Below are 27,615 nucleotides of genomic sequence, written 5' to 3'. Positions count from 1 at the left end.
CTAATTTGCGCACATCAGGGAGTCGCTCTCAAAGCACAAGGTATTAAAATCGCTTTTGAATGTGCATGCGCGTTTTACTGTAGGCAGTGCTGAGCGTGAATTCTATAAGACATTTAATCAGACGTTCTTCAACAAGTCCTCCTTTAATGTTTCTTATGGGCCAATGTGGCTCTTTTTTTTGTTCGCGCTTAAGTAAATTAAAAATAATAATAATAATAATAATAATAGTCTGGCCAATCCAGGGGCCCCTAGGCTGCAGCCTAGGCAAGCCTGTGCGTTAATCCGTGCCTGGTCTTCATAAATGAAAAGTGAACCTAATTAGGTGCACAGCTGTAGAGTTGAGAAATAATAAAGGCTTTAAATTTTTATAAGATTTGAAAAATGCGTTCATGGCTATAAAGGTAAGATATTGATTATCAAGAATACCATTATGATGTTGTTTAAGATTTGCCTAACCATTAGCCTAAACAGTTATTTGTCAGCATTTAAATGTACAGTTACGTGTCTGGGTACTCTCCTGGGATTACCAGGCTCATCATATAAAATCATATGTTGTTAATTAACACCAAACTGTATGTTAATGCTGCTATCATTATTTACGGTGTTGCAATTATTTTGTTTCTCAGTTTATGATAAGAATGAGGCAGGAGAGGTTTCTGTGAGGGTCTCTACCTAAGGCCTATTTAGCGCATTTAAAATGAGCTTCACCGGAAGTTTACCAGCTGGCTTGTCTCTGTGCAGAGGTTCTAAAGAACGCTCCTTGCATAGGGTTATTTGTGCCTTGAACTTGAATCGTGTCAAACAGATATCAGTTTCAAAGCAGTGGGTGAAAAAATCACTCATTGATTTGTTTAAAATCTTTTTTTTAGATTCTGTTGACAAACATGTTTAAATAGGCCTATAAGTGCATTTGCAACGTTTATACACTTGCGATGTATCGGTTCCTTGACAATTACTATTTTTTCCCCATAATTATCCGCCCTTCATTTTTAAGTAAAAAACTTTTATGTAACCTATTTTTTTCTTTCTACCAGCCAATGATGATTCTAAAAGAAAACATGCAGTGTTTGGTAGCACATGCAACTTTCACGCGCATCTGACTGTCAGCAGGCACTTTTCAGTGTTGGTGTTAATTTGATGGTTATTTTAGCAAATAGTTAGCTTCGTAAATTCAGTTTAGCAGCTTTAAAGAGGGTAAACTTTTATTAGGCTACTGGACTGAATCCGCACGTTATTGTTTGAAAGAGTTAATTCCGTCCAAGCCAAAAATGCACGTCCTTGAATACGCGTTAGCGTATTTACTTCAAGTGACCAGAATATCAATTGCGGCTGCCAAAATTACAATTTAAAATTAGAGCAATATAAAATGCATCTTACAAGTAAATCTTCATTCTATCCGAATCCCCCACCCCTTACATCTAGTTTACGTCCATCAGACCCCCTCAAACTCCCCGTAATTCGCACTCTGGTTATAGTTAACGGTACACAAACGGGGCAGAGCGGAAGCGACGTGATGGTTTCACATAATTGTTTCGCAGAACGGGCTGTGCTGCGTTGATAAACGAAGCGAAGAGACTTGTCGTATTTTCTATCCGATTTCAGAAAGAATTTCAAAGTAATTCTTTGACGTTTGCTGTCTCAAGGTAAAATAACTCAGTATGGAGATACCTGTCACGGATTTTAGTGTCTACGAACTGGGAAAGACCAATGTGTCAGATGATAACTTGAACAAGTTAAGTGACGAACTGAGAAGGGCCTTTACCGAGGTGGGATTTGTTTATCTCAAGAATACGGGCATAAACCAGGACGAGGTTTGTCATTTTGATTATTTTTAATTTCATTTTATAATAATAGGGCTGCCAACTCACGCAATTGACACTTTTCTCACGCAGTCAAAAGCACCCTCAGTTAAAATAGGATATTGGCGAAACAAATTTGGTAAAGGCTCCAGTGCTTGTTTGCTCTCTGGAAAGCGTCAAGACTCTTTACAACGTGTTTTCGTAGCGCTGAGCAATGTAGCCAAACACAGACATATCTGATGATTTCTTGAACACCTGTGATTGGGCATTGCGTTCACTCTAAACTCTGGACTCCTCAATATAGCACGATGTAAATAAGAGACACATTAATTATAAAGGAAGTTTTGTTTTTTGTGCTGCTAATGGCCATACCCTGTACAAGCAGCAACGTTTCAGGAGTGACAGCCTAAATCCCTCATAAATGCAGGATTCATTTTCGAATGGGAGCAAAACAATTGTTCAAGCAATGCAGGCTAACAGATTAATAGAAAAATATTTGAAATATAATAGGCTTATAAATAATTGCAGTTGCCAGTATTTATAAAAGTAATGACTAGTAAATCTTGGAATTCTTTCTACATTGCTATTCTTGTTGTGGTAAAAAGTTAATAGTTTTGCACCACTGCAACAGTTTTTTTCCCCATAATTTAGTATAAAAAACACAGTATGGGAACGTGGGATAAGATGAGCCATTTTTTACTTATGTGGTCCCCATAAGGAAAAATGATGCAGAAGTACAATAAAAGTATCTAAAGTAATTTCAGGATGTTTCCTATCATTTTAAATGATCAGAATGTATCTAAGGATTCTAAAAATATGGCTTCTTATGAAAAAGTGTTTCTCAAGTGTGGCTCAATTTGCCCCAGGGTGGGGGTAAGTTGACCCAAGTCAGTGGGTAAGATGCACCATCTGAGTGTAAATTGACCATCTGACTGAATCTGATTCAAACCTATGTGAAATTTTAAGATAATTTACCTTTTTTAAAAACTAATTTAATAATAAAATTTCCTTTTTCAAACAGTCGTATTTCTTTTCTTAAAACTAACTTAAACAACATAAAACCAACCAAGTGAAGTTTAAATTTAAATATTTAATTGTTTATATTTCTGAAACAATATGTTGAACACCAAAGTTGTAATCTTCCCAAAAACAGACTAAACCGAGTTTGTTGAGTAAAATTAAATTAAAAAAACTCTCTCTCTCGCTCTCTCTATATATATATATATATGACAAACTAAATCAGTTGTGTAATATCACATTAAAATACCAGTTTATACTTCAGAGATTTAACTTTAATTCAGTGCTTTATGGTGGGGTAAGGTAAAATGCTGGCTCAATTTACCCCACATCATTTGACTCACTTTGCCCCATAGCTGCCATTTTGGAAAAACCTAGCTTGCTTACCAATTCAGGCTAATATTTAGCTAAATGATTTGCATGGTATTATATGTTGATAAATCACCTATATGCATCATGCATATGCAAAAAATTTTTTTGTAATGGACCTTTCTGCTTGTTCTCTAGGCCCTAGCTGTTTGTAGCTGGCAGACTAATATTTATTTCTACTGTTTTAGGTGGACAAAGTCATGGGTGTTTCAAAGAAGTTCTTCTGTTTGCCAGAAAACATGAAGAAGCCTTTTAGCAGGGGAAATTTCTCATGTGACGTCAACCATGGCTGGGTTTCGCTGGAGAAGGAAAGGCACGTCAGTCTCTTAGCCTATATATGGATTCAGTATGATGGCTCTCGAATGATGGCTAAAGATTTTGATGGTTTTATATCATGTTGTTTCAGTTTGAATCCTAGACGTCCTGGTGATCTGAAGGAGGCGTTTAATACAACATCTTTGCGCACGGATATCGTAAATATCTATTTCTTCTCATCTCTTTCTTACTCTGTTCTCCCTGTTCCTTCCTGTTTCATTTCCGTCTCAATGTATGAGGACAGTCCACAGGAACTTCATCTTCAGAGCTCTTCTGAGAGTCAATTCACGAACTTTTAACCATTTCATTTGAGAAAAATTGCCATCATCTTAGGCTAAACTGAAAGTGAAACTCAAAGACCTTCTTGACAAACCGTCAAAATAAAAGTTTGCTTTATTATGTTAGAAATATATTCTTATTGTATAGCCTGCACTGTCATTCTTAATGATGATAATATTTAATTAATGTTTTAATACACTTCTGTTGTGCAGCATCTTACACTTACATTTAATCGTTTGGCATCAGGGTTTTTAAACCTGTTCTGGAGGCCCCCTGCCCTGCACATTTTGTATGTCTCCCTCATCTAATACACCATTAGTAGAGACTGCAAGACCTGAATTGGGTGTGTCTGATAAGGGAGACATACAAAATGTGCAGGGCAGGGGTGTCTCCAGGTTTGAAAACCCCTGATTTAGCAGACCCCTTTATCCAAAATGACTTACAAATAAGGACAATATAAGCAATCAAATCTACAAAAGAGCAACAAAATGTAAGTGCTGTATCAAGTCCCAGTTAGTCTAATGCACTACATGTAGCAAGTGATTTTTTTATACAATAAATATAAAGAATGAAAAGTAGATAGAATAGAGAGGGCTAGTGTTAGAGGGTCAAGTTATTATTGTTTACAATAAACAAAAATAAAACATGTAGCCTAATTGGAAAAAAAGAATAGAGATTGCTAGTGTTAGAGGGTTGTTATACCTCATGTTATAGTGCCCCTATTATGCCTTTTCGAATATGACCTTTCATGCAGTGTGTCATGTAGCTGTATGTGAACATAAATTATTTGCAAAGTTGTGAAGCCGACATTGCACGATAAATAAAGTTATTGTCTATCAAAAAAAGAGTGAGTCGGCTGACAATCGCCTAAACGAGTCGTCAGGAATTCAAATCTTATTCTGTTTAGGACTATACTCACGAAGTAAAACATTTGCATAATGTCCGCCCACGTTCTACGTCACCAACTTGCCCGCCCACAAACAGTAATATTTCCGTATGGTTGTCACACTTCTCTGGAGGCAAGGAGCGAGGAACGAGGAAACACGGAGATAACTTTAATGATCTTTAATGATCACACGGGGAACATAGGAGACACTGGAACACAAGGAATGATGTTTGAGGACCGACAAAACACTAACTGAAAGGACTGGGGCTTTTAAACACTGGGTGATTGGGAAAACACAACACTCTGGCGACCAAGGCGGAGGCGGAGATTCGCGGCGGAGCTGGAGCATCTGAGGACCAAGGTGGAGCTGGCGGGAGGAAGGAGCCCAATGGAGCCGGTGGGACAGAGCGACGAGGCGCAGCCAGAGGAGTGGAGTGCAGAGGCGATGGCTGGTCGACGCCCGACCAAGGCGGAGCTGGAGGGACGAGGGAGCCCGGTGGAGCTGATGGATCGATGGGTGACGGTGGAGGCGAGGGAGCTAGGAGCCGAGGTGGAGCCACTGGGTCTACGGGCGAGGCTGAGTCCAGGCCTCGGAGGCTGGAGGCGGAGGTGAGGGAGACTCCAACCACGGTGATGCTGGAGGATGGCAGTCTCGCGGGGCTCGCACCGCAATGATGGTGGGCTGAGGGCGAGCAGAGGGGCTGCCAGCTGACAGCGGTGGAGGAGGCTGGAGCGGGTGGGATGGCGGGCATTTTTGAGGAGTGGGCACTGGAGAGAGCTCTTTGGCTGGAGCCCTTCCTGGGCTTAACGAGAAATCAGGAGCCCTTCCTGGGCTGAATTGGGGGATCAGGAGCCCTTCCTGTGCTAAACGAGGAATCAGGAGCCCTTTCTGGGCTAAACTGGGGATCAGGAGCCCCTCCTGGGCTAAACTGGGGATCAGGAGCCCCTCCTGGGCTGAACTGGGGATCAGGGAAGCGCTTACGAGGTGCTGGCACTGGAGGGCGCTCTGGAGGAGCAGGCACAGCAAGGTGCGTTCTAGGAGCAGGCATTGGAGGGCACTCTGAACTGGATTCGGGGGCTGGAGCCCTCACCTCTTCGTTCTGGCACTTATGTCCCGCCATAGTCTGCTCACTCTCAGCCATGATGCAGGGGGTGGAGCTCCTCTCCACGCTCACACCGTCCATGGCTTGCTCCCTCGTGGTGGGTACTGTCACCGGGTCTCGCACCTGGTCTGACGGGTTGGGCTCAACTTCCGAGGCGATCCTCTGCAAAGTCGCTTGGCTTCACTCTGGCTCGCGGATCGCGGCGGGAAATGGCTCTCCGTCATTGGTGGGCTCAGGCTGATGCGCCATACCGTGGGGAGATGGTGGGCTGGGCTCTGGGTCCGGAGTGGATCCGGCAAGATCCTCCACGGGCAACATGGTGAGTGGCAACCCGTTTCTCGCCAGAGTCGTCGAAGGCGGCGAATTCCTCCCGAGGACCATCTTCGGACGACAGCGCTCTGCACTCGGCGTTCAGGCTTGCATCATAGAAAGAGCAGAGCGCATCGTCCGGATAGCTGGTGATGTTCGCGACCAACAGGAACAGTTTGGTATGGTCCTCGAGAGCTTTGTCTCCCTGCTCCAGCAGGAGGAGGAGGAATTCGGGGCGAGTGAAGGGATCCATGGGGACACAACAGAAAGAAAAACACTGAGAAAAAAACGGAAAACAAACAGAGGGGAAAACACGGAAGTTACTGTTTTGGTCGGTCCTTCTGTCACACTTCTCTGGAGGCAAGGAGCGAGGAACGAGGAAACACGGAGATAACTTCAATTCACAGTCTTTAATGATCAAACGGGATTTGAGACTTTAGTCTTTGCAACTTTACAGATCTTCTTTATGCACCAAGAGCTTGTAACACTCCAAAGAGAAAGGAAAAATTGAAATCGCATCATATGACCACTTTAAAACCGCAGCTTTTTCTACGCGATTAGGCTGTTCGTCCACACGCAAACGCAGCACTAGTTCACTGAAACCGAACATTTTTGAAAACGCATGCCAGTGTGAAGATTTTCAAAAACTCCGGTTTCAGTGTTATCGTGTAGTGTTATCGCCGAAACCTGAGTTTTTGGCTTGTGACGTCGGAGCATGCGCTGTTATCTCCGCCTACTAGAAACTTTTTCAGACTTCTGATTGGCCAACATGGCTTTACGGTTGAGATTATATCGCCACCTGTTGGTTTGGCATGCTCTTGCTTCATAGCATGAGTTTGCGTTTTCATGTGGACGAACATTTTTTTTTAAACGGAAGAAGGAAAAACTCGTTTATAAAAATACCTGTGTACGTGCTACTTAATAGGTCGCATTTCAGTCACTAGTTCATATTCATTCCGTTGTCTGACAACAGAAACAGTAAAATATATAAATGAAAACAATTTTATTGAGAATTTAGCTGCATCAAAATACAGTATGTGGGCACAGAGAGGCAAATAAATGTAATAATAAATAAATGTACAGCATGTTCAGAAGAAGTGAGGCTTGTGCAAGTAAATTGCTCAGTGCAAATAAAGACAAGTAATGGGAACATCTCGGTTAAGTATGTAACCCTCGTTCCCTGAAGGAGGGAACGGAGACGTCATGTCAGTGACCGACGAATTGGGATCTCGCTTCGAGAGACCAATCTACTTCGAGTGTAACCAAACGAGCTAATGCACATTGGCATGCAATTATTGCATCCAGCTGCCGCTGATCACAGCGTGAGCATAAAAAGGCAGCCGGTGCAATGCATACCAGGTTTTCGCTGAGGAGCCGAGCCAGTGACCCGACCGCTCAGCGGTGGTACAGCAGCCGTGGCGACGGGACGTGACGTTTACGTTCCCTCCTTCAGGGAACGAGGGTTACATACGTAACCGAGACATTCCCTTTCAGTCGGTCACGAATTGGGATCTCTACCAAAGCACCATGGATGTTGCCCCTTCCAGTGTCCTGTGCGATCCGCCTGCACCCCTTTGTGGTGTAGGCCGGGGCTCGCAACAACAAGACCAGTCACTGTTGTCATAGCACTACCCACTCAGTGAGATTGGATAACACTGGGAAAACGTACCCATTCCACTTGGAACAGGAACCTTGCGGAAGCCCCATCCTTCCCGAAGGAGGTTTCGGAAGCACTTACACATATTACATCCGTTTAGGTGCATATGGAAGATTAGAGGTGATTGTAACCCTCATGGAAATGGCAGAAGTCTGCCGGGGAAACACGGGCTCTGAGGCTATACCATGGACTTTACACATATGAGAACCACTTAGGCCTCTACCGGTTCTCACGGATTCAGCGAGTGAGGGCCTGGCGCCGGACGTTCCGCCACATCTGGCTGCCAAGGGGATGGAGGAGCTCGACAGGGTCTACAGTACAGACACTCTGGAGAAATTTCTAGCAAGCCGACACTAAACCGGGGCCTCTCAGGGCCTCTACCCATTTGAGGTGAGAACACAGGAGGATACCAGCTCCACACGAAGGCTATAGGATCTAGCGAACATGGGGGTCACCCAGCCCACAGCTCTACAAGTATCTGTCAGCGAGGCGCCACGAGCCAGCGCCCAGCAGAATGCAACACTCCTAGTAGAGTGAGCTGGCAACCTGAGCGGGCAGGGCACACCCTGTGCCTGATAAGCCTGGGTGATTGCATCCACTGTCCAGTGGCCCATCCTCTGCTTAGAGATGGCATTCCCCTTCTGCCGGCCTCCGTAACAGACAAAGAGCTGGTCTGAGGTCGTAAAGCTTTGTGTCCGGCCTACGTAGCCTCTAAAGGCTTAAACAGGACAGAGCAAAGCTAGGGCTGGGTCTGCCTCATCCGGGGGCAGCGCTTGCAGGCTCACCACGTGATCCCTGAAGGGAGTAGTGGGAAGCTTGGGCACATAGCCAGCCGGGGCCTCAGGATTACCTGGGAGTCAGCCGGCCCAAACTCTAGGCACGAATCGTCGACCGAAAATGTGTGCAGGTCCCCTACCCTCTTGATGGAGGCCAGTGTAAGCAGGAGCAGAGTTTTCATTGAAAGAAACTCTAGCTCAACTGACTGCAAAAGGCTCAAATGGGCCCTGTTGTAGTGTTTTAAGCACCAGAGACTGGTCCCAAGAGGGTATGGAGAGGGGCCAGGAAGGATTTAACCTCTCACCCCCCTAAGGAACCTGATGACCAGGTCATACTTTCCTACCGACTTCCCTTCCACGGGGTCATGGTTAGCAGCAATCTTTTTTATTTTTAATTTTTTTTAGCGGCATAGACTTAAAGGGTGGAGGGAGACAGCCTTCGCTCCAACCCTTGCTGAAAAAAGGAAAGCACGACCCTGATCGGGCATCTCCGGGGGTCTTCTCGGTGAGAAGAACACCACTCAACGAACAGGTCCCACTTCAAGGCGTAAGCATGTCTCATAGACGGAGCTCTCGCCGAAGTGATGGTGTCAACTACCTCTTGGTGTAGGTCACCTAGAACCTCCGCGTCCCGTCCAGGGACCAGACATGAAGTTTCCAGAGGTCTGGACGCGGGTGCCACAGGGTGCCTCGTCTCTGAGTCAGTAGATCCTTCCTCAGAGGAATCTGCCAGGGAGGGGCTGTTGCGAGGAGCATTAGTTTGGGGAACCAGGTCCGAGTGGGCCAATACGGCGCCACAAGCAGGACCTGCTCCTCGTCCTCCCTGACCTTGCACAGCGTCTGCGCGAGAAGGCTCACTGGGGGAAGCGCATACTTGTGCAGGCGCCACAGCCAGCTGTGTGCCAGTGCGTCCGTGCCGAGAGTTCCCTCGGTCAGGGAGTAGAACAACTGGCAGTGAGAGGTTTTTGGAGAAGCAAACAGGTCAACCTGAGCGGCTCTGAAACATCTCCAAATCAGCTGGACCGTCTGGGGATGGAGTCTCCTTTCTCCCAGGAGAGTAGCTTGTGACAGCTCGTCGGCCGTACGGTTGAGCAGACCCGGAATGTGAATGGCACGAAGTGACCTCAGAACCTTCTGACTCCAAAGGAGGAGGTGGCGGGCGAGTTGCGACATGTGACGGGAGCGCAGACCACCTTGTCGGTTGATGTGCACAACGGTCGCTGTGTTGTCCGTTTGGACCAGCACGTGCTTGCCACGTAAGCACCCTTTGAGACGGTTCAAGGCAAGGCACACTGCTAACAACTCTAGGCAATTGATATGCCAGTGCAGATGGGGGCCCGTCCAAACCCCCGACACTGCATGCCCGTACGTGGCCCCCCAGCTGGTGGTGGAGGCATCCGTGTAAACCACAGCATGCCTGGAGACCTGTTCTAGGGTCACTCCTTCCCGGAGGAAAGTAAAGTCTGACCATGGGGTGAAGGTTTGGCGACAGGCGACAGTAACTTGGACCCGGTGAGTGCCTCGCTGCCACGTCCACATCAGGACTCAGCCATGAAGCCAGTGCTGGAGCGGTCTCATATGAAGCAGCCCCAGCAGCATAACTGCCTCTGCAGCTGCCATATACCCCAGGAGCCTCTGAAATAGTTTCAGTGGGACCGCTGTTCTGTCCTTGAACGAATTCAAGCAGGTCAGCACCGACCGTGCATGTTCCTCTGTGAGGCGTGCTGTCTGTTCGACCGAATCCAACTCCATACCGAGAAAAGAGATCCTCTGCGTCGGGGAGAGTTTGCTCTTTTCCCAGTTGACCCGAAGACCCAACTGGCTGAGGTGCCGAAGCACCAGATCCCTGTGCTCGCACAACTGAACCCGAGATTGTGCTAGTATAAGCCAATCATCGAGATGTGATGCGAACACCCTGCTCTCTGAGGCGAACAAGAGCCCCCTCCACGACTTTCGTGAAGACACGGGGAGACAGGGACGGCCCGAAGGGCAGGACCTTGTACTGGAATGCACGTCCCTCAAACACAAACCGCAGAAATGGTCTGTGGCACGGAAGGATCGACACATGAAAGTATGCGTCCTTCAGGTAAATCGCTGCAAACCAATTTCGGGGACAGATGCACCCGAAGATGCGTTTCTGCGTCAACATCTTGAATAGTAACCGGTGCAGGACCCGGTTCAAGACATGCAGGTCCAAGATTGGCTGTAACCCACCGCCTTTCTTGGGTAAAACCCCGTATTCATATCGGCTGGAGGGACCGGCTCTATCGCATCAGGAGCAGAAGCATCGGCCGCCTTCACTGTCGTACTGCCATACCCGTGGTGGGGCAGCGACGTGGAACGCAGGGACCCAAACTCGGACAGCTTGTGAGCAGACCGAAGAGGGGTCTGAGTGTGCGGTGCAGCACTTACCTGGTTCCACAGTTTGGCAGAGGGTGCGTGAGTAGGGCCTTTGTTGACACTCTCGAACCGCCCACTGCTGCCTGCTGGAGACAGAGGAGGATGAGTGCGGTCCGGGGTTGAACCGTCCGCAATTCTCTGTGCCCTCTTGAGACCTAGAGATAGTGAAAACTGCTCTTTTGTCGAGAATTTGGGTACCGTCGACCGTGAGGCCGACGGCAGGGAAAAACAAAACAAAAGATTTTCCACCGGCCCTCCTCCGGGGTAGGGAGTGGTGCGTTCACCATCTCCCGAAGAGCAGATCCCTCCATCTCTGGGTCGCCCGTCTCAGGGCTGCTTGCTCTTCCGCTTGCCGCCAGGTTTGCCGGGGCCTGGACGGACTGGATGGCCTGCCTACGCCCGGCTCCATGGTGCTGCTTGGTTGGAGGCTGCTGCAGATGCAGCGCTGGAGCGGGGGCAGACGCAGGGGGCTGCCCTCGGCAACGAGCAGGCTGGGGAGCTGCATCCAGGTGGAGGCAGCAGCTGCCCGCCTGGGCAGGATGTGTCGAATCGCCTCAGTCTGCTTCTGTGCAGCCGAGTACTGCTGGGCAAAGCTCTCGACCGCATCGCCAAAAAGGCCGGTCTGGGTCACAGGGGCATTATTGAACCAAACCTTGTCGGCGTCCCTCATGTCGGCCAGACACAGCCAGAGATGGTGCTCCTGGACCACAAGCGAGGACATCGCACGACCCAGAGAACCCGCGGTGACCTTTGTCGCTCGGAGCACGAGGTCAGTGGTGGTTCGGAGCTCTTTCAGAACTTCCGGATCATGACCACCCTCGTGCAGGTCCTTCAATGCCTTGGCCTGGTGCACCTGCAGTAACGCCATAGCGTGTAAGGCGGAAGCAGCTTACCCGCAAGCCATATAAGCACCGCCGGTCAGACCAGACGAATGCCTACAGGCCCGGGAAGGGAGCAACGGGTCTCCCCGCCAGGAGGAGGCGGTCTTAGGACACAACTGCATCGCTACCGACCGCTCCACCGGGGGGATTACCGAAAATCCCTTCGCTGCACCACCGTCGAGGGTGGTGAGGGAGGAGGAGCTAGAAGGCCGGTTTCTGGCAGTAAAAGGTGCCGTCCATGACCTGGTAAGCTCCTCATACACCTTCGGGAAGAAAGGCACCGGGGCGGGGCGCTGAGAACCAGCGCGAGCCACCCCGAGAAACCAATCATCCAACCTCGAGGGCTCGGGACACGGTGGAGGATTCCACTCGAGCCCTACCCTTTCGGCGGCCCGGGAAAGCATAGCAGACATCTCTGGATCCGATTCAGGCATTGCCACCATCCCGGAGGGCGGCAGCGCAGCCAAATCTTCCTCTCCAGAGAGCTCTCCCTCAGATGCAGCGATCGACATCCGGTCATCGGGAGGAGCCCCGAGGGATACCGCTGGTACACTGGTACACCGTTCCTTCGGCGGAAAGGCTGGTTGCGGAGTGCTGGAGGAGTGGTGGGCCCCCGAGGGTTGGTTCCCTGAGCTACCACTGTAACCCTCAGACCGCCCGCGCTACTGCTGGAAGTAGTCCTCATCTGGCCGCCGCCAGAGCAAGCACTAGATCACGGCAGAGGCAACGGAACTCCGCCCCCCTGGAGGTAGTGAAGTCTGGTCCGCAGCTTTGAGATGGTCATCTTCCCACAATGGGAACATGACTCATCCACGAACGCCACCTCAGCGTGCTTCATACCCAGACACGTGAGCCAGCAATCATGACCATCACCCGGTGCCCGGTAACGACCGCACCCAGAAATGCACGGGTGAAACGGCATCTTTAAAAAGACGATCCGTCGTCTTTACAAAGACGCACCCGTGGAGCTGCTTTTAGAGAAATTGCTCTTTCAGGGAAATGCTCTTTAAGTGCTGAGGCACACAGGGGAACACAACAGGGTAGTGCAGCCTGAAGTGCGCAACCCACTCTACACAGGAACGACCACCGCTGAAGCGCCGTCCGCCAACACCAGAAGCTTCCAAGAGCGCGTTGAACTTGGAGCTCACTGAAGACACTTGAAGCACATTGTTATTTATTTATTTATTTTTTATATTTGTCACACTTATAAGATTCAGAGATTCAACAAACACATTTTAATATTACACAAAGATATTGCAAGTAAATACAAAATGCCGTTTTTAAATGACAATTTCATTTATTAAGAGAAAAAAGCTGTCCAAACCTACCTGGCCCTACGTGAAAAATTAATCGCCCCTCTCCTGTTAAATCATGAAAGAATTATGATTTATCACATTATTTTAGAAAGCTGAGTTAAATTTCACTAGCCAAACCCAAGCCTGTCCACTTCTGAATGGCTCAAGAAAAACAAAATTAAGGTTTTGGAGTGGCTAAGTCAAAGTCCGGACTTAAATCTGATTGCGATGCTGTGGCATGACCTTAAATAGTCCATTCATGCTCGAAAACCCATTAAAACAATTCTGCAAAGAAGAGTGGGCCAAAATTCCTCCACAGCGCTGTAACAGACTCATTGCCAGTTATCGCAAACGCTTGATTGCAGTTGTTGCTGCAAAGGGTGGCACAACCAGTTATTAGATTTAGCAGGTAATTACTTTTTCACGTAGGCCCAGGTAGGTTTGGACAGCTTTTTTTCCCCTAATAAATTAAATAATTATTTCAAAACTGCATTTTGTATTTACTCTGGTTATCTTTGTGTAATATTAAAATTTGTTTGATGATCTGAATCATTCAAGTGTGACAAATATGCAAATAAAAAAAATAAAAAAACAGGATGGGGCAAAAACCTTTTCACACCACTGTAAATACACACACATGCATGTATATATTTTGAAAATATTTACATGCATATACATTTATATTATTACATTTTATATTATATATAAATATATTTAATATATAAACATAGCATATTTGTCTTAAATATATACATGCATGTGTTTGTATGTATGTATATATACATAATAAATATACACAGTACACACATACAGTATATATTATGTAAACAAAAACTTTTATTTAGGATGCGATTAATCGTTTGACGGCACTAATATCCTGTATGTGGAAATGCTTTAGAATTGTGTATTTTGTGTATTTTAATATGCATTCATTTTTAATAGCATTAACACAACAATACTTTAAGGAACCCTGAAACTTTACATCACTCCACTCTCAATGTGTTCAGAATTGGCCTTCAGAAGGAGTTGATGATTTTCGAGATGCCCACGTATCATTTTACCTGCGCTGTAAGGAACTTTCTCTCAGAGTGATCCGAGTGATGGCTCTTGGTTTGAACCTGGAAGCAGAGGTCTTTCTCAGCGCACATAAGCATATTGGAAGTAAGTAAACTGATATGCATTACAGTACTTCTTTCTGCCAGTGAGTCAATGGCTGGGAGATCTGCAAGACCTTAATGATGTGGGTGGTTTTAAGGTGATGTGAATGGAACGACTCTACGGACTCTGTACTACCCTCCGGTGAACAGCACATGTGTGAAGGAAAATCAGCTGCGCTGTGGTGAACACTCTGATTATGGTAGTATCACTTTGGTCTTCCAAAGCTCAGAGGGTGGACTGCAGGTGAGGACCAACATAGGACAAGAGGAGAAAAGATTAATGAGCTCCTTTATCATTTAGTATAGTAATTCTGGATCTGGATGCATTCTTCTCCTTCAGGTTCTGAACCGGGCTGGAGAGTTCATTTCAGCCCCCAGCATTCCTGGAACAGTTCTGATTAACATAGCAGACCTGATGCAAAGGTGGACCAGTGATGTCTATGTGTCTGCTGTAAGTTTCTTTACTAATGCTTCATGTAATTGTGCAGTGCAGGCAATGCTCATTTAATTCTTTTCTATTGTTCTGACCCTCAGGTTCATAGGGTTTTGCTGCCCCCTGCAGGTGACTCCAGCACACGTCAGTCTTTGGCCTTCTTTGTACAACCTGATGATGAGGCCATCATTTCATGCTGTGATGGATCAGATAAATATCCTCCTGTCAAGTCAGTTGATTACCTTCTATCAAGGTTTAACGATACTTACGGCAATAAACAGATCCCTTTTTAAGTGGCTGATACCGATTCCGATTTTAACAAATCACTATTGGCCGATTGTTACAACCCGCTCGTTTAAGTTTGCAACATAAAAGAGGGATCAGACAACAAAGTCTAATCAAAGCTAATTGTTTTATTAAATTAAACTATTACAACAACAATTAATAATGACATTAAACAGAAGTCTAGGGGTATTAATGAAAATAATTAAATTAATATAACAACAACAAAACTTAACTACATAATATAAGAAATGCCAAAAGAAACAAACAAGAAAAGAGTCAAAAAGAGACACTCCTGAGAGAACTGTCCCACCGGGAGTGCCTCCCCCAAATAACACTATTATGCCGAGTTCACACTGCACGATTTTAGCCCAATTTTTCACTCGCCGACAGGTTTTGCGAAATCGCCAACAAATGCCCGAAATCGGAGGCAAATCGGTGCTCGTTCACGCGAGTGACAATCACGCAGTGTGAATTATCAAAGACGCGATCTGAGGAAATCGCCGACACGTCGCCGACGCCCGTGAAATATTTGGCATGCTAAATATCTGGAACCGTCGGCGATTCACAATCACGCTGTGTGAAATGAGTTCTGACTGAAAAGCACATCGGCCATGACCTACAGCCAATGATAGAGCACGATACAGGGCAGCGGGAAGTTCGGGGAGGAGTTATATGAAACGTAGTTTGCGGACCAGTGTTGCCAAATTCGCGATTGCCGCCGGTTGTTTTTTATGTCAGTAGCTTGAAGCGACCCCAATTAACATGATATTTAGGCCCTGGAATGTGAATTGTACCAGGAGTTTGTATTTTACCCCCGAACCCGACTTTTACTGGGGGACCCCCTCGAAAGCAATTGGGCTATTTTGAGGCTAGTTTTGAGTAATAATTGGGCGGGTTTTGTAGCGAAAACCTGGCAACCCTGCACCAGACAGAGCTGTCGGCGATTCTTCCTATTGTGAAGTCATGCAGTGTCCTGTCGTCGTTCCATCGTGCAATGTGAACACAGTAACAACTGAATGCTACCCCAGATAGTCGTTCAGTGTGAAACCAACAGTGATGCGACGTCTCTGAAAATCGTGCAGTGTGAACTCTGCATTAAATACTCAAACTAATGATCAATTAGCAGGTTGACAACCAATCAAAATCCTCTACACTCTGCTCTAATAGGATCAGGAGACTCAGGATCGTCACACTGATACAAATAGTTGTCACTTGCATTTGCTCACTTATTTGAACTTTTGTCATTAAAATAGATTACTGTTTTGATCATTGTTTTAAATTAGCAAAGTTTAAACACACATGTAGTAAGGTATACTAGCTTTTTTTGCTGCATCATCAAATCATTTTCATTGAACATTGGATCCATTTAACGTTCAACAGGTCAACATTATAAGACAAACACAAGATAAGAAAATGCAAATAAGACAATATGACAACCTTTTATTGCATTCAAATATTTCTTAACAACATTAACTTTGTAATTTTTTTACATATTATATAACATTAAATGTTTCTTTAATAAACTCATTAACAAGTAATTGCAGTACTGTTCTTTATATATCAAGTATACATTTTGCTAGTTCAGAAAAAGAGTAAAGTGTAGTCTGACAAAATATAAATGGCTCAAAGCTAAGGTATTTTTCTAGCACAAACAAATATATACTATAGAACAAAAATACAAATTAAGTCATGCTCTTATAGGTTTAACAGTAGCTTTCAGATACAGAAGTTGAAAAAGTAAACAAATGTAAAACATGTATAACACTGCATGTACACTGTATAACTGGAATATGTAAATTAATCCTTATTAAAAAAAGTTATTCAGTCAAAAGCAGTGAGCTTTTTCTTTTTGTGTATGTATGTGTTGGGGGGGGGGGGGGTTATGGGGATTGAGAACACTATATAAAGAGGTGCTGAAAACAGTAAAAAAAAAAACATTTTTTTTTACTATAGTCTGTCAGAGCTGGGTTTTAAACAATGTTACTGGTCCACAGCAGACCCCGCAAATACTGAAATACAACACATTCACCTTACATGCTCGACTGTTAGCATAACTTCTGATATAGGCTAATTCATTGTGAAATTTAATATTTACTTTTATCTACTATTTTACATAGTTTACTATTTAAGTCAATTGTTGCCGACTCTCACAGAATATTTGTAGTTATTATATTAGTTAATAACATGCTACACTCACCCGGGGAGGGTGCTGTTGTCATATGTTTCGGTGTATGAGCTTGGTGGCACTAGGCTAAGTGTGTTAAAAGTTAAAGGGGTCATGAACTGCAAAATCAAAATTATCTTGGTCTTTTGACATAATAAGATTCAATCCTGTAAGATTCAGAGCTTAAAACTTTCTTGTTGGTCTATAAAAACAGCTTATATTGAAGCCAATCTGCCAAAATGACAGCTTGTGGAACGTACAAATCTATGATGTAATAGTGTGAATAAGCACTGCCTCCGCAGAAGAAGATCAACACCTTCTTTTACATCACTGCCTGTTTAACCCCGCCCACTTTGTCCTTTGTTCACTTAATTTCACCGCAGATTCATTTACAAACAAAGCACAATTCAACGCAGGATTTTCAGAATGATTGAAACTAAAAGATGATGCTGTATTGACTATATTTGATCCGACAGTAATGTCGCAACAAGTGTGAGTCACTATTGCTTTGTCTGTTATTACAGATCATTTGATATGTAGTATATATGCGTTTTTAACCTAAATTACAGCAGCATCCATCTGTGAAGGATGTAGGCTGTCAAACATACCAATGTTAGCCAATCATACCATGTTAGCCAATCATAGCAGTGGGCGTTTACTTCCGAGTCTACAATCTGCCACGGATATTTAAACAGAGCGTTCTGATGCGGGAGGTCAAAACAGGACAGAAAAGAGCATATTAGTTCTAAATTTTTTTGATGTAAAAATCTTGATAACATTATAAGTGACCCTCAGTGAACAGTACCAAATAATCTTTAAAAAGGCAGTTCATTACCCCTTTAAAAATTGTGTCATATGTTTATTGGACGATTAAAGGGGTCATCGGATTTGATTTGACAGTTTGATATGATTCTCTAGAGTCTTAATGAAAATCTATAATATACTTTGGTTAAAATTTCTCAATGGTAGTGCAAAACGACACCCTTTTTACCCTGTCAAAATCAGCTCTGTTTACAGCAAGCTGTTATGTTGCACGTTCCTTTAAATGCAAATGAGCTCTGCTCACCCCGCCCCTCTCTTCCGAGCCGCTCTCTGAGAGACTGTAAACTTTAGCCGCATTCATCATGAAACTTGCTAACCAGCACATTATTAGGAAAGGCGATTTGCAAAGATTCATAAAAAAAAATCCGTTATGTAGGTGAAGCTAGATCACAAATGATTCACGCGAACATCGACACATTTAGGCAGATCGGGAGCGCATTCCCTTCAGAAACAAAGGTAATCCACTGCTTCTTCAGTCCCTCAGATGTCGGGAGTAAATGACGACTGCTATGTTCGTTATTACATCCAACAAAAAAAACATGTCAATCGCTAAGGAGCCATTCTTGTCTATAACCGCTCAGGCATCGAAACAATGGCGGACTCTGATGACAGCTCACTCAGGGCGGAGTTGTGATAAAAAAAAAAAAAAACAGTAGCCCCTCACTGCAGAACACAAGATCCAGGGGGCGTGGTTGGATCCACATCTAGGGGCTGAAGATTGGTAGGTTTAGGGGTGGAGATGGGTGGGTTTGGGGATCAGGGGGTGGAGATGGGTAGGTTTAGGTATATGTTAGGTGGGAGGAGTTGGATCTGGTGCAACCACGCCCCCTTGGATCTTGTGTTCTGCAGTGAGGACCATCTCAAAAAACCAAAGACTGACACCACTGTCAATCAACAATCGTGGGAGGGGCCTGTGCAGAACTATGTCATTCTGCCAAGAATCTGAGATTGGCTTGATAATAGAAAGGGGTTTGGATTTATAAGATTTTTTAAAAAGCACTGGGTGGATTTTTATCATTATAGGGTCGTTGTGTACACACACTGCCAAGACACATTTCAGTTCAAACTACATGTAAAAGGGAATTTTGCATCAGATGACCCCTTTAAAGTCATTTGTATGAGCCAATAGCTGTTAATTATTTTGTATATTCTTCTGTTTTGCCTTTAAAGGTAGACCTGAACATACCTCAGTCAGCATTTTCTGGGTTAAAGCCTTAAAGGGGTCATATGATGCGATTTCAATTTTTCCTTTCTCTTTGGAGTGGTTGTGAAAGCGAAACTACTTTGTTTGGTCTTCCAAAAGAGGACGATATCTGCTTCGTCATGCCTAGAGCTGATCCGTGCTGATCGCTGAGGAAATCAACTTAGCTCTGTGGATCGTCGGATCTGAGCTTTCACCGTGGACGAAGGGGAGTCCAGCCATGTCTGCATTTGTGATCGGAGAAATGAAAAACAATAAGCGCTAATCTACACTGCTCAAAACTCACGTTTGAATCATCAGTGGCAAATCCTTTAAATTAAAACGTACTTACAGTCTGTGAGTCAGAACAGCCGGCATTGTAGTCTACTCTCCCAGGAAAGAGTTCTCCATAAAATGCACTGCACACATCTGAATATTTGGGTTGAACTGTTCTGGAACAGTGTTGTAAATACAACTTAACCACTGATTTCTAGTCGTGTCCTCTTTTGGAAGGCCAAACAGTTTCAAGTAGTTTCGCTTTCACAACGAAACACACAGCATCACACATGGCGGGTGGCGTGCTAGAGTGAGGAACGGCCGGCGGGCTTGAGAAGGGTGCAGCCAGCGGATTCGACGAAGGAGCGGCCGGCGGGCTTGAGGCAACCACGTGTGACGACCCCAGGCTGGACTCCGCTTCGTCCACGGTGAAAGCTGATCCGGCGATCCACAGCGCCAAATTGATGTATTTCCTCAGCGACCAGCACGGATCAGCTCCAGGCATGACGAAGCGGATATCGTCCTCTTTTGGAAGGTCAAACAAAGTAGTTTCGCTTTCACAACGAAACACAGCGTCTCCACGACATGCCTGCGGCAGCAACAACACTACAGCGAGAATAAAAGTTATGCCTTCTTTCTTTGTGTGAACATTTGAGCGGCGTTATGCAAATCTTCCTACATCGTGACGTAGACATGTGGGGGCGTGTTTAAACGAGGCGTTTTAGGAGGGCGTGGACGAGTCTTAACTTTTATAAAGAATATATTTTGGGGTTTGCAACTTTAGGGATCTTATCTATTCACGAACAGCTTGTAACACTCCAAAGAGAAAGGAAAACTTGAAATCGCATCATATGACCCCTTTAATATTCATTTTTAAACAACACAATACTAATGTTTAAACTTAGGAAGAGTTCAGAAATCAGTATTTGGTGGAATAACCCTGATTTTCAGTCACAGCTTTCATGTGTCTTGGTATGCTCTCCACCAGTCTTTCACTTTACTGTTGGGTGACTTTATGCCACTCCTGGCATAAAAATTCAAGCAGCTTGGCTTTGTTTGATCCAACATTGTCAGAGCAAAAGGGAGCAAGTTTTCTTCCAGGACAACCTTGTACTTGGCTTGATTCATGTGCCCTTCACAGAGTGGTCTCTTAATTTGTTTAAGAACTATTAAGAGATGTTGTTGCTATCTGACCTGGGTTCATAGGTAAATCTCATAAAACCTGTCCATGTTGTATTTTACCCCCAATTACATTACCATTATTCAAAGAAGTAAATACTTTATTGTATACTGTATATAGTTTAAGTAAATATTTAAAGATTTTTTCAAAAAGAAAAACAAGGATGCATTACATTGCTCAAAAACAACAGTAACGCATTTATATTGTTACAAAAGATTTATATTTCAATTTTTTTTCAACTTAAATTTATCAAAGAATCCTAGAGAAAAATGTATCACAGTTTCACATAATTTATTGCTTAAGAAACTTATTTTTAAAAACCTTAACATAAACCTTAACCTAAAACCTAAACCTTAACCTAAAAATATTTCCAACCCCACACTTTTAAATGAGTATATGATTAAGTTTATTGGTGCACTGCTTTTTTCTTATGCTGATTTTGTTGTCACTAAAATATTCTCTTTTTAAAACATAATGGAAATGTCTGAAGCTAATTTTCTCTCACCTCAACACTTTCTAACATACTGATCTTCTCTTTTAGGCAGTAGAGCACATGGAGCGGTTGAAAACCGTGTTGATAATACCTAGAATATCAAAATCAACTGCGGGCGGCAGATCCTTTTCCTATTTAACGCCCAAACTCTGGAATATCCTACCTAACATTGTTCGGGAGGCAGACACACTCTGTCAGTTTAAATCTAGATTAAAGACCCATCTCTTTAACCTGGCTTACACATAACACACTAACACATTTCTAATATTCAAATCTGTTAAATAATTTTAGGCTGCATTAATTAGGACAACCGGAACCGGGAACACTTCCCATAACACCCAATGTACTTGCTACATCGTTAGATGAATGGCATCTACGCTAATATTAGTCTGTTTCTTTCTTATTCCGAGGTCACCGTAGCCAACAGATCCCGTCTGTGTCCAGATCAGATGGCCACTGCAGTCACCCGGATCCAGTCCGGGGTGCGGTGTTAAAAATAAATGAATGAACAATAGGCTATGCAGAGGCGGACAAAGTACACAACTCCATTATTTAAGTGAAAGTACAGATACTGCTGGTCAAATATTACTCCATTACAAGTAAAAGTTGTAAAGACAGATTTTTACTTAAGTAAAAGTACAGAAGTACTTGCTTTTTATGTCAATGCACATTTTATTATTGTTGTATGTAATACTTACAATACAGTACACCTCCTGAATACACTGACTAGCTTGTAGTATATTTGGAATAAAGAGCTTTTAGAATGTTAAAAACATATGGGGAAAAAACAAAACAAAAAATATATAATAATTATTTAACACCCCTACCCACCCCCACAGAAGCAGGACGGTAGTGATCTCACACAGCTCTGGACACATCTATGTGTAGCCATTCATCCACATTTGAACAGAGTGGACAGTGAAATTGCTGTAAATACAGACTGATAAGGAAGAAACAAAATCAAACCTGCTTTAAAACCCAGCAACACAACTGTAGCTATATAACTTTACAACAGCAACACTGCTTTAACAAAAAAGCAAAACAGCAAGACTTATTTGACATCAAAACAAACATTTAAAAAATGCTGTCCAATCGCTCTCGCGGTACTTTGATGTCACACACAGAACGGTCTGTGCAGTGCTGCTTCAAGTCCAACACCTATTGTGTTTTATTAGGAGAGGCACAACAGTTCTTCTGTGGTTTTATAGGTAATATTTTCATGTACACAATTTAGCAAAATCAGACAATATTGTGTCTAATATAAACCACAATATTAACTTCTTATTATTGAATTGTTGTAAATAAATATCACATTTGGAACGGATCTGTGCTCAAAAAATGCTGGGAAATCTCTTCTTGTTTCCCCAAGAGTGATTACTGATAAAATGTCTGAAGAAAGAAAGTCACGTTTTAGAGAAGAAAAAAATCACCCACTGACTTTCAAAGCTGCTAACGACTTTCTACTTTGAGGGTCTTGATAGAAATGTCGTGGAGTGAAAAGTACAATATTTGTCTTTCAAATGTAGTGAAGTTAAAGTCATACGTCTCCAGAAAAAATAATACTCAAGTAAAGTACAATACTCAAGTAAATGTACTTAGTTACTGTCCGCCTCTGACAATATGTAATACAAAATAAATAATATTCATTTTATTAATTAGTATACTCATTAAAATTCATTGAAAAAAGTAACCTAAGCCTACAATGACAAGAAGCAACGGTTAAATATGAGTTAAGTTGAATCAAATTGACTGTGAAAGTCGTTTCAACTGATTAAACGTATTAAACTGACTTAAAAAATCATTTGTTGCCATGATTTTTGGATTATATTATAACCTGTAACATGTCTCTGCCGTTCCCAAATTAAGAATTAACAACAATTTCTACAGACAGCAGAGAAAGAGCGAGAGCGTCTAGCAGCAACAAATCTCACATTCTCACATCTGTAGCGCTTAGTTTGATCTTTAACGTTAGGTCTTTCCTATTCTTGAAACAAAATTAATTCTTAAGGTTTATTCAATATTACTCTTAATGAAAAACACACACACACAACATCAACAATGCTACAATGACAAAGTCGCTTATATTAAACAAAACTTTTATGAACAGATAAGAACAAATAAGATCAGTGGCGTATCGTCTGGTTATGCAGGGCAGGTGCATATGGTCCCGGGCAGTTTGGGGGCAACGAGGGAACAAATAGAGCCCTGCACGGCCCTTGTCCAACAGCTTAATTATGTTGGATCAATTTAGACTTCTCAAACCAACACGACTTGCCTAAAATAAACAGACATAAAACACCATGCATTTCACTGTATTAATTTAAACATTTAACCTAGATAAATGAGCGCTGTTAGGTGCATATCCAATCGTTTGTGCGGAGAGTGGAAGCTAAAGCACGCTCTGCAGGACATTGAGGCGCCAGAGTGATTACTTGCTTTTTGTTTTGTGTAAAAAATTGTGTTTGCAATCAGTAGCCTATATGGCAGCATTTTTGTGCCACGTTTAAAAATAACTAAATAAATAAGATTAACGTCATAATATTTTAAGAATAAAGTTAAAATTACGATAATAAAATCATGTTATATAATGTGAAAATTCCACCCATAGGCCTACTTCTCCAAAAAAAGAAAAAGTCCGTGGCATCCGTGATTCTTTTGACTTTTTTTAAAACTCTGATTGATCGATTCATGAGACATTCGTGTTGTTCTGATTTTTTTCAACATGCATTCACATATTCATGTTTATTTCGTGCTGCAAATATTAAAGAAGAAAATATAATTGATTCATATGCAGCTTGAACTGAGACGAATTATCTCACTACAAATTAAAGAGCGTAAAAAAATGTTTGTTTGTATTTTATCATAAAATTGACAGAAGGCTGAGACTTTGTAGTAACAAGCACAAAGCTGCAGGTGGCTTACGTGCTACAAATAATGAATGGACTTGGAAACTTTAATCAACATTTCCAAGCATTAGCCTATAGCCTACCCTAGATAAAACAGCTTGTGAATAGTCACGATTCATGGAACTTTATTTACTTGAGAAAAATCAACAATAGGGCCTAAGTTAAGTTAACCGAGTTGGAGCCCATAACATTTGGGGGGGAGGGGGCCGTACACATTTTTTGCATATGGGCCTGAGACTGACTCGCTACGCCACTGAATAAGACTGATGTACCCACATTGTAACACAAATAAATGTAAGGTTTTTGGATTTTCCCCTTACTTTAAATGCATGCTTATGGCTCATTATTACTAATGGAAAAAAAACAAAAAAAAACATTAAACTTTGAACTTTTATTAAGAAAATAAATAAGGATATGTTTTACTCACGTTTATAGCCTATATGGCAGCATTTTTGTGCCATGTTTAAAAATAACTAAATAAATAAAATTAATGTCATAATATTTTAAGAATAAAGTTAAAATTAAGATAATAAAATCATGTTATATAATGTGAAAGTTCCACCCATAGGCCTACTCCTCCAAAAAAAAAAAAGTATGTGGCATCCGTCATTCTTTTGACTTTTTTAAAACTGATTGATCGATTCATGAGACATTCGTTTGTGTTAAGTTGTTCTGATTTTTTTCAACATGCATTCAAATATTCATGTTTATTTTGTGCTGCAAAAAGAAGAAAATATAATTGATTCATATGCAGCTTGAACTGAGGCGAATTCTCACTACAAATTAAAGAGCGTACAAATATTTTGCATATGGGCCCGGGGCTGACTTGCTACGCCACTGAATAAGACTGATGTTACCGCGTTGTAACACGAATAAATGTAAGGTTTTTGGATTTTCCCCTTACTTTAAATGCATGCTTATGGCTCATTATTATTAATCGAAAAAAACAACAACAAAAAAACATTAAACTTTGAACTTTTATTAACAAAAAAAAAAGGATATGTTTTACTAGTGTTTAACACAAATAAATAGCCTATGGATTTCCCCTCAGGCTACCTTAAAAAGTTTGTAGTTTGTGGTTTATTATCTTATTAATTAAAACACATCAGCCATGAAATAGTACAATGGCAAATTCGCATATATTAAACATCTACCTTGCATTGACAAAATTAATAAGATGGATATAGACGTTGTAACCCAAATAAATAAGGTATTTTCCCTTATTTAAAACGAATGCTTAGTTTGTGGTTCATTGTTATTTTTTTTATGAAAACCCAGCAACAAAGACACTCACTTATAGGCTATTAAACGAATAAATGAAAGTTTTACTAACAAAAGTTGTGCTTTGGATCCGCCATCATATAGTGCCAGTCTTCCCGCATCACTCTTGTCACGTGACCCCCCGTTTTATTTCTCAGCCCTCTCAGCCAATAATTTTGCATTATTGACACAATATTTTCCTAATTAATGCTGTACAGTTGCTTTGACACAATCTGTATTGTTAAAAGTGCAATATAAATAAAGGTGATTTGACTTGACTTGACTTGAAAACACAGAAAACAGAGCCTCCAGTGCAGGCCAAAGGTCAGTGTAATTGTTTTACAATTTTCAAAGGCATTTGGGCCCATAATTTTCTATCATTGTATTTCTTTGTTTTTTGCGAATGCAGTACCTTCTGCAGCCTATGTCACAAGATCACCAGTAAGACCTCCCCACACATTCTTAGCAGCTCAAGCTCTTCTCAGTGTCTGTAATGCGTTTGTCTGTTGTGTCAAATATTTCCATCCTCACATTCAAAAGAACCATTTACTGTCTCTTAGCAAAGACCTTGGCTTTCCTTGAAGCAATCAAACAAATTGTGGTGGTATTCTCAAACATAAAATATTGAGTTATGGTATCTCAAAACAGGCTGCTGAAGTATGTAAATGGTTAACAGAATTCTGTAGATAATTCTGTAATCACACTTCTGTCCACATTCTCTTATCAAAGGTGCAGATAGTTTGTGAGGACAGGGATTGTACTTGAAACTGTGTTTAGATAAATTAACTGTGCTTTTATTGTTCTTGTAAATTTCTTGTCAGTCTTTGCACAAACATGGCCAAACCTCACAGGATAAATTTCTCTTTACATGCATTTGATATTCTACCTGGCCAACTTACACATTTCATGTCAAGTTAAATGCCCTATAATTCAGCATTCCTATTGCATGGCACTTCCAATGAAAAGAATATAGGATAGAATATAATATTTTTTGCTTTAGTTTCAGCTGAAAGTCAATCCTGGATTGAATTACAAGGGTTTTACATTACATTACATTGAATTACATTAAGTGTTTCTTAATGTTTTGATGAATTTCTGCTGCAACACCAGTGAAATATTTTAAGCTGGGTTTTTTTTTATTCGTTATGGTATCATGGTTTTCAACCAGTGTTCTGCTATAAACAATGTATACATTTATAAAATATACAGAAATCCAATTCCAAGCATAAAATTGGTATGGATTGTTCTTTTTTTTGCTTGTTTGAGTATCCTTTGTGACTTTAAAAGTAAATGACTGTGCATTATGTTTCTCTACAATGTATTAAATTATCTTAGTTTCACCAATTATGTGCGGATGATTAGCACTTAATTTTCATTTTTAAACATAAAAGAATCATAAAATTTCACTTAAACCAGGATCTATTTTTTGCCGTAAGAATCTTTGAACCTTGACAGAAGGTAATCACCTGACTTAACAGGAGAAAGAGATATTTACGATATCCGAGCACAAAGATGCTGTATTAAACGCCTCCTTCAGATCACCGGGACATCGAGGATTCAAACTGTGATAAGACAAGATATAAAACCATTCAAATGTTTCTCCATCATTCGTGAATTTTTAGCAGTAATGCTTCTGAAGCTAGAAGAATCTGACATGCCTTTCCGTTCCTACAGAAATCCAGCCGTGGTTTCCATTACATGAGAAAGTGCCCCTGCTGAAAGGTTTCTTCATGCTTTCTGGCAAACAGAAGAACTTCTTTGAAGCACCCATGACTTTGTCCACCTGAAACAATTGACACAGAATAATAATAATAATAATAGCCAGCCACCTACAAACGAAGTAAACTTCTCGTAACAAACGAGTAAAAAATGACAAACCTCGTCCTGATTTATGCCCGAGTTTTTCAGATAAACAAATCCCACCTCGGTAAAGGCCTTTCTTAGTTCCTCACTTAACTTCTCCAAGTTAAGAACTGATACATTTGTCTTTTCCAGTTCGTACGCACTGAAATCTACGACAGGTATCTCCATACTGAGTTATTTTTCCTCGAGACAGCAAAACGACAAGGAATAAGTTTTAAATTCTTTCAGGAATTCTGTAGAAAATACAGAGGATCTTCGCTTCTCTTAATCAATGCAGCAAAGTCCGTTACTAAATAGTTGTTGAGCAATGCAGTCATAAAGTTCCACCAATGACTAACCAAACTATTTGAGAACAAAGCTCATTGGATTTTGGCCTATTCAATACTCTCAGAGTTTACATGTCCCTATATAACTATCCTAATATACTAATTTGTAGTATGCACTGCAAGTTATATCATTTCCAATGGGTCAAAAATTCAAGTATGCTTTCTGAAAGCAATGCAAAAAAGT

General features: G+C 42.3%; 2 protein-coding genes across 2 annotated transcripts in view; one reads left to right on the top strand and one right to left on the bottom strand.

Moving 5' to 3' along the window:
* Positions 1-27,384, bottom strand: part of LOC107554490 (UPF0676 protein C1494.01-like) — a 58,400-nt gene extending 31,016 nt beyond the window's left edge. Inside the window, exons 1-3 of the mRNA XM_016236995.1 lie at positions 27,121-27,384; positions 26,901-27,025; positions 26,738-26,804 (exon numbers count right to left, since the gene is read on the bottom strand). Of these exons, the coding sequence (XP_016092481.1) occupies positions 26,738-26,804; positions 26,901-27,025; positions 27,121-27,273 (345 nt within the window). The 5' untranslated portion in view covers positions 27,274-27,384. The remainder of the gene's footprint in view (positions 1-26,737; positions 26,805-26,900; positions 27,026-27,120) is intronic.
* On the top strand, positions 1,522-15,141 carry LOC107554489 (UPF0676 protein C1494.01-like). Its single transcript, XM_016236994.1, has 7 exons — positions 1,522-1,811; positions 3,374-3,498; positions 3,592-3,658; positions 14,094-14,247; positions 14,342-14,487; positions 14,584-14,694; positions 14,778-15,141. The coding sequence occupies exons 1-7, from the start codon at positions 1,659-1,661 to the stop codon at positions 14,967-14,969; spliced, it is 948 nt and encodes a 315-aa protein (XP_016092480.1). The 5' UTR covers positions 1,522-1,658; the 3' UTR covers positions 14,970-15,141.
* Positions 27,385-27,615: the final 231 nt, after the last annotated feature.

The sequence above is a fragment of the Sinocyclocheilus grahami genome, unplaced genomic scaffold (genome assembly GCF_001515645.1).
Source record: "Sinocyclocheilus grahami isolate Dianchi unplaced genomic scaffold, SAMN03320097.WGS_v1.1 scaffold503.1, whole genome shotgun sequence".
NCBI classification, from domain to species: domain Eukaryota; kingdom Metazoa; phylum Chordata; class Actinopteri; order Cypriniformes; family Cyprinidae; genus Sinocyclocheilus; species Sinocyclocheilus grahami.
This window is presented reverse-complemented; position numbering and strand designations above follow the sequence as displayed.

Coding starts and splice junctions, on each gene's coding strand:
- LOC107554489 (XM_016236994.1), top strand. CDS start 1,659: ATGGAGATACCTGTCACGGATTTTAGTGTCTACGAACTGGGAAAGACC. Junction 14,248..14,341: donor CGCACATAAGCATATTGGAA/GTAAGTAAACTG, acceptor GGTGGTTTTAAG/GTGATGTGAATGGAACGACT. Junction 14,695..14,777: donor GTGATGTCTATGTGTCTGCT/GTAAGTTTCTTT, acceptor TCTGACCCTCAG/GTTCATAGGGTTTTGCTGCC.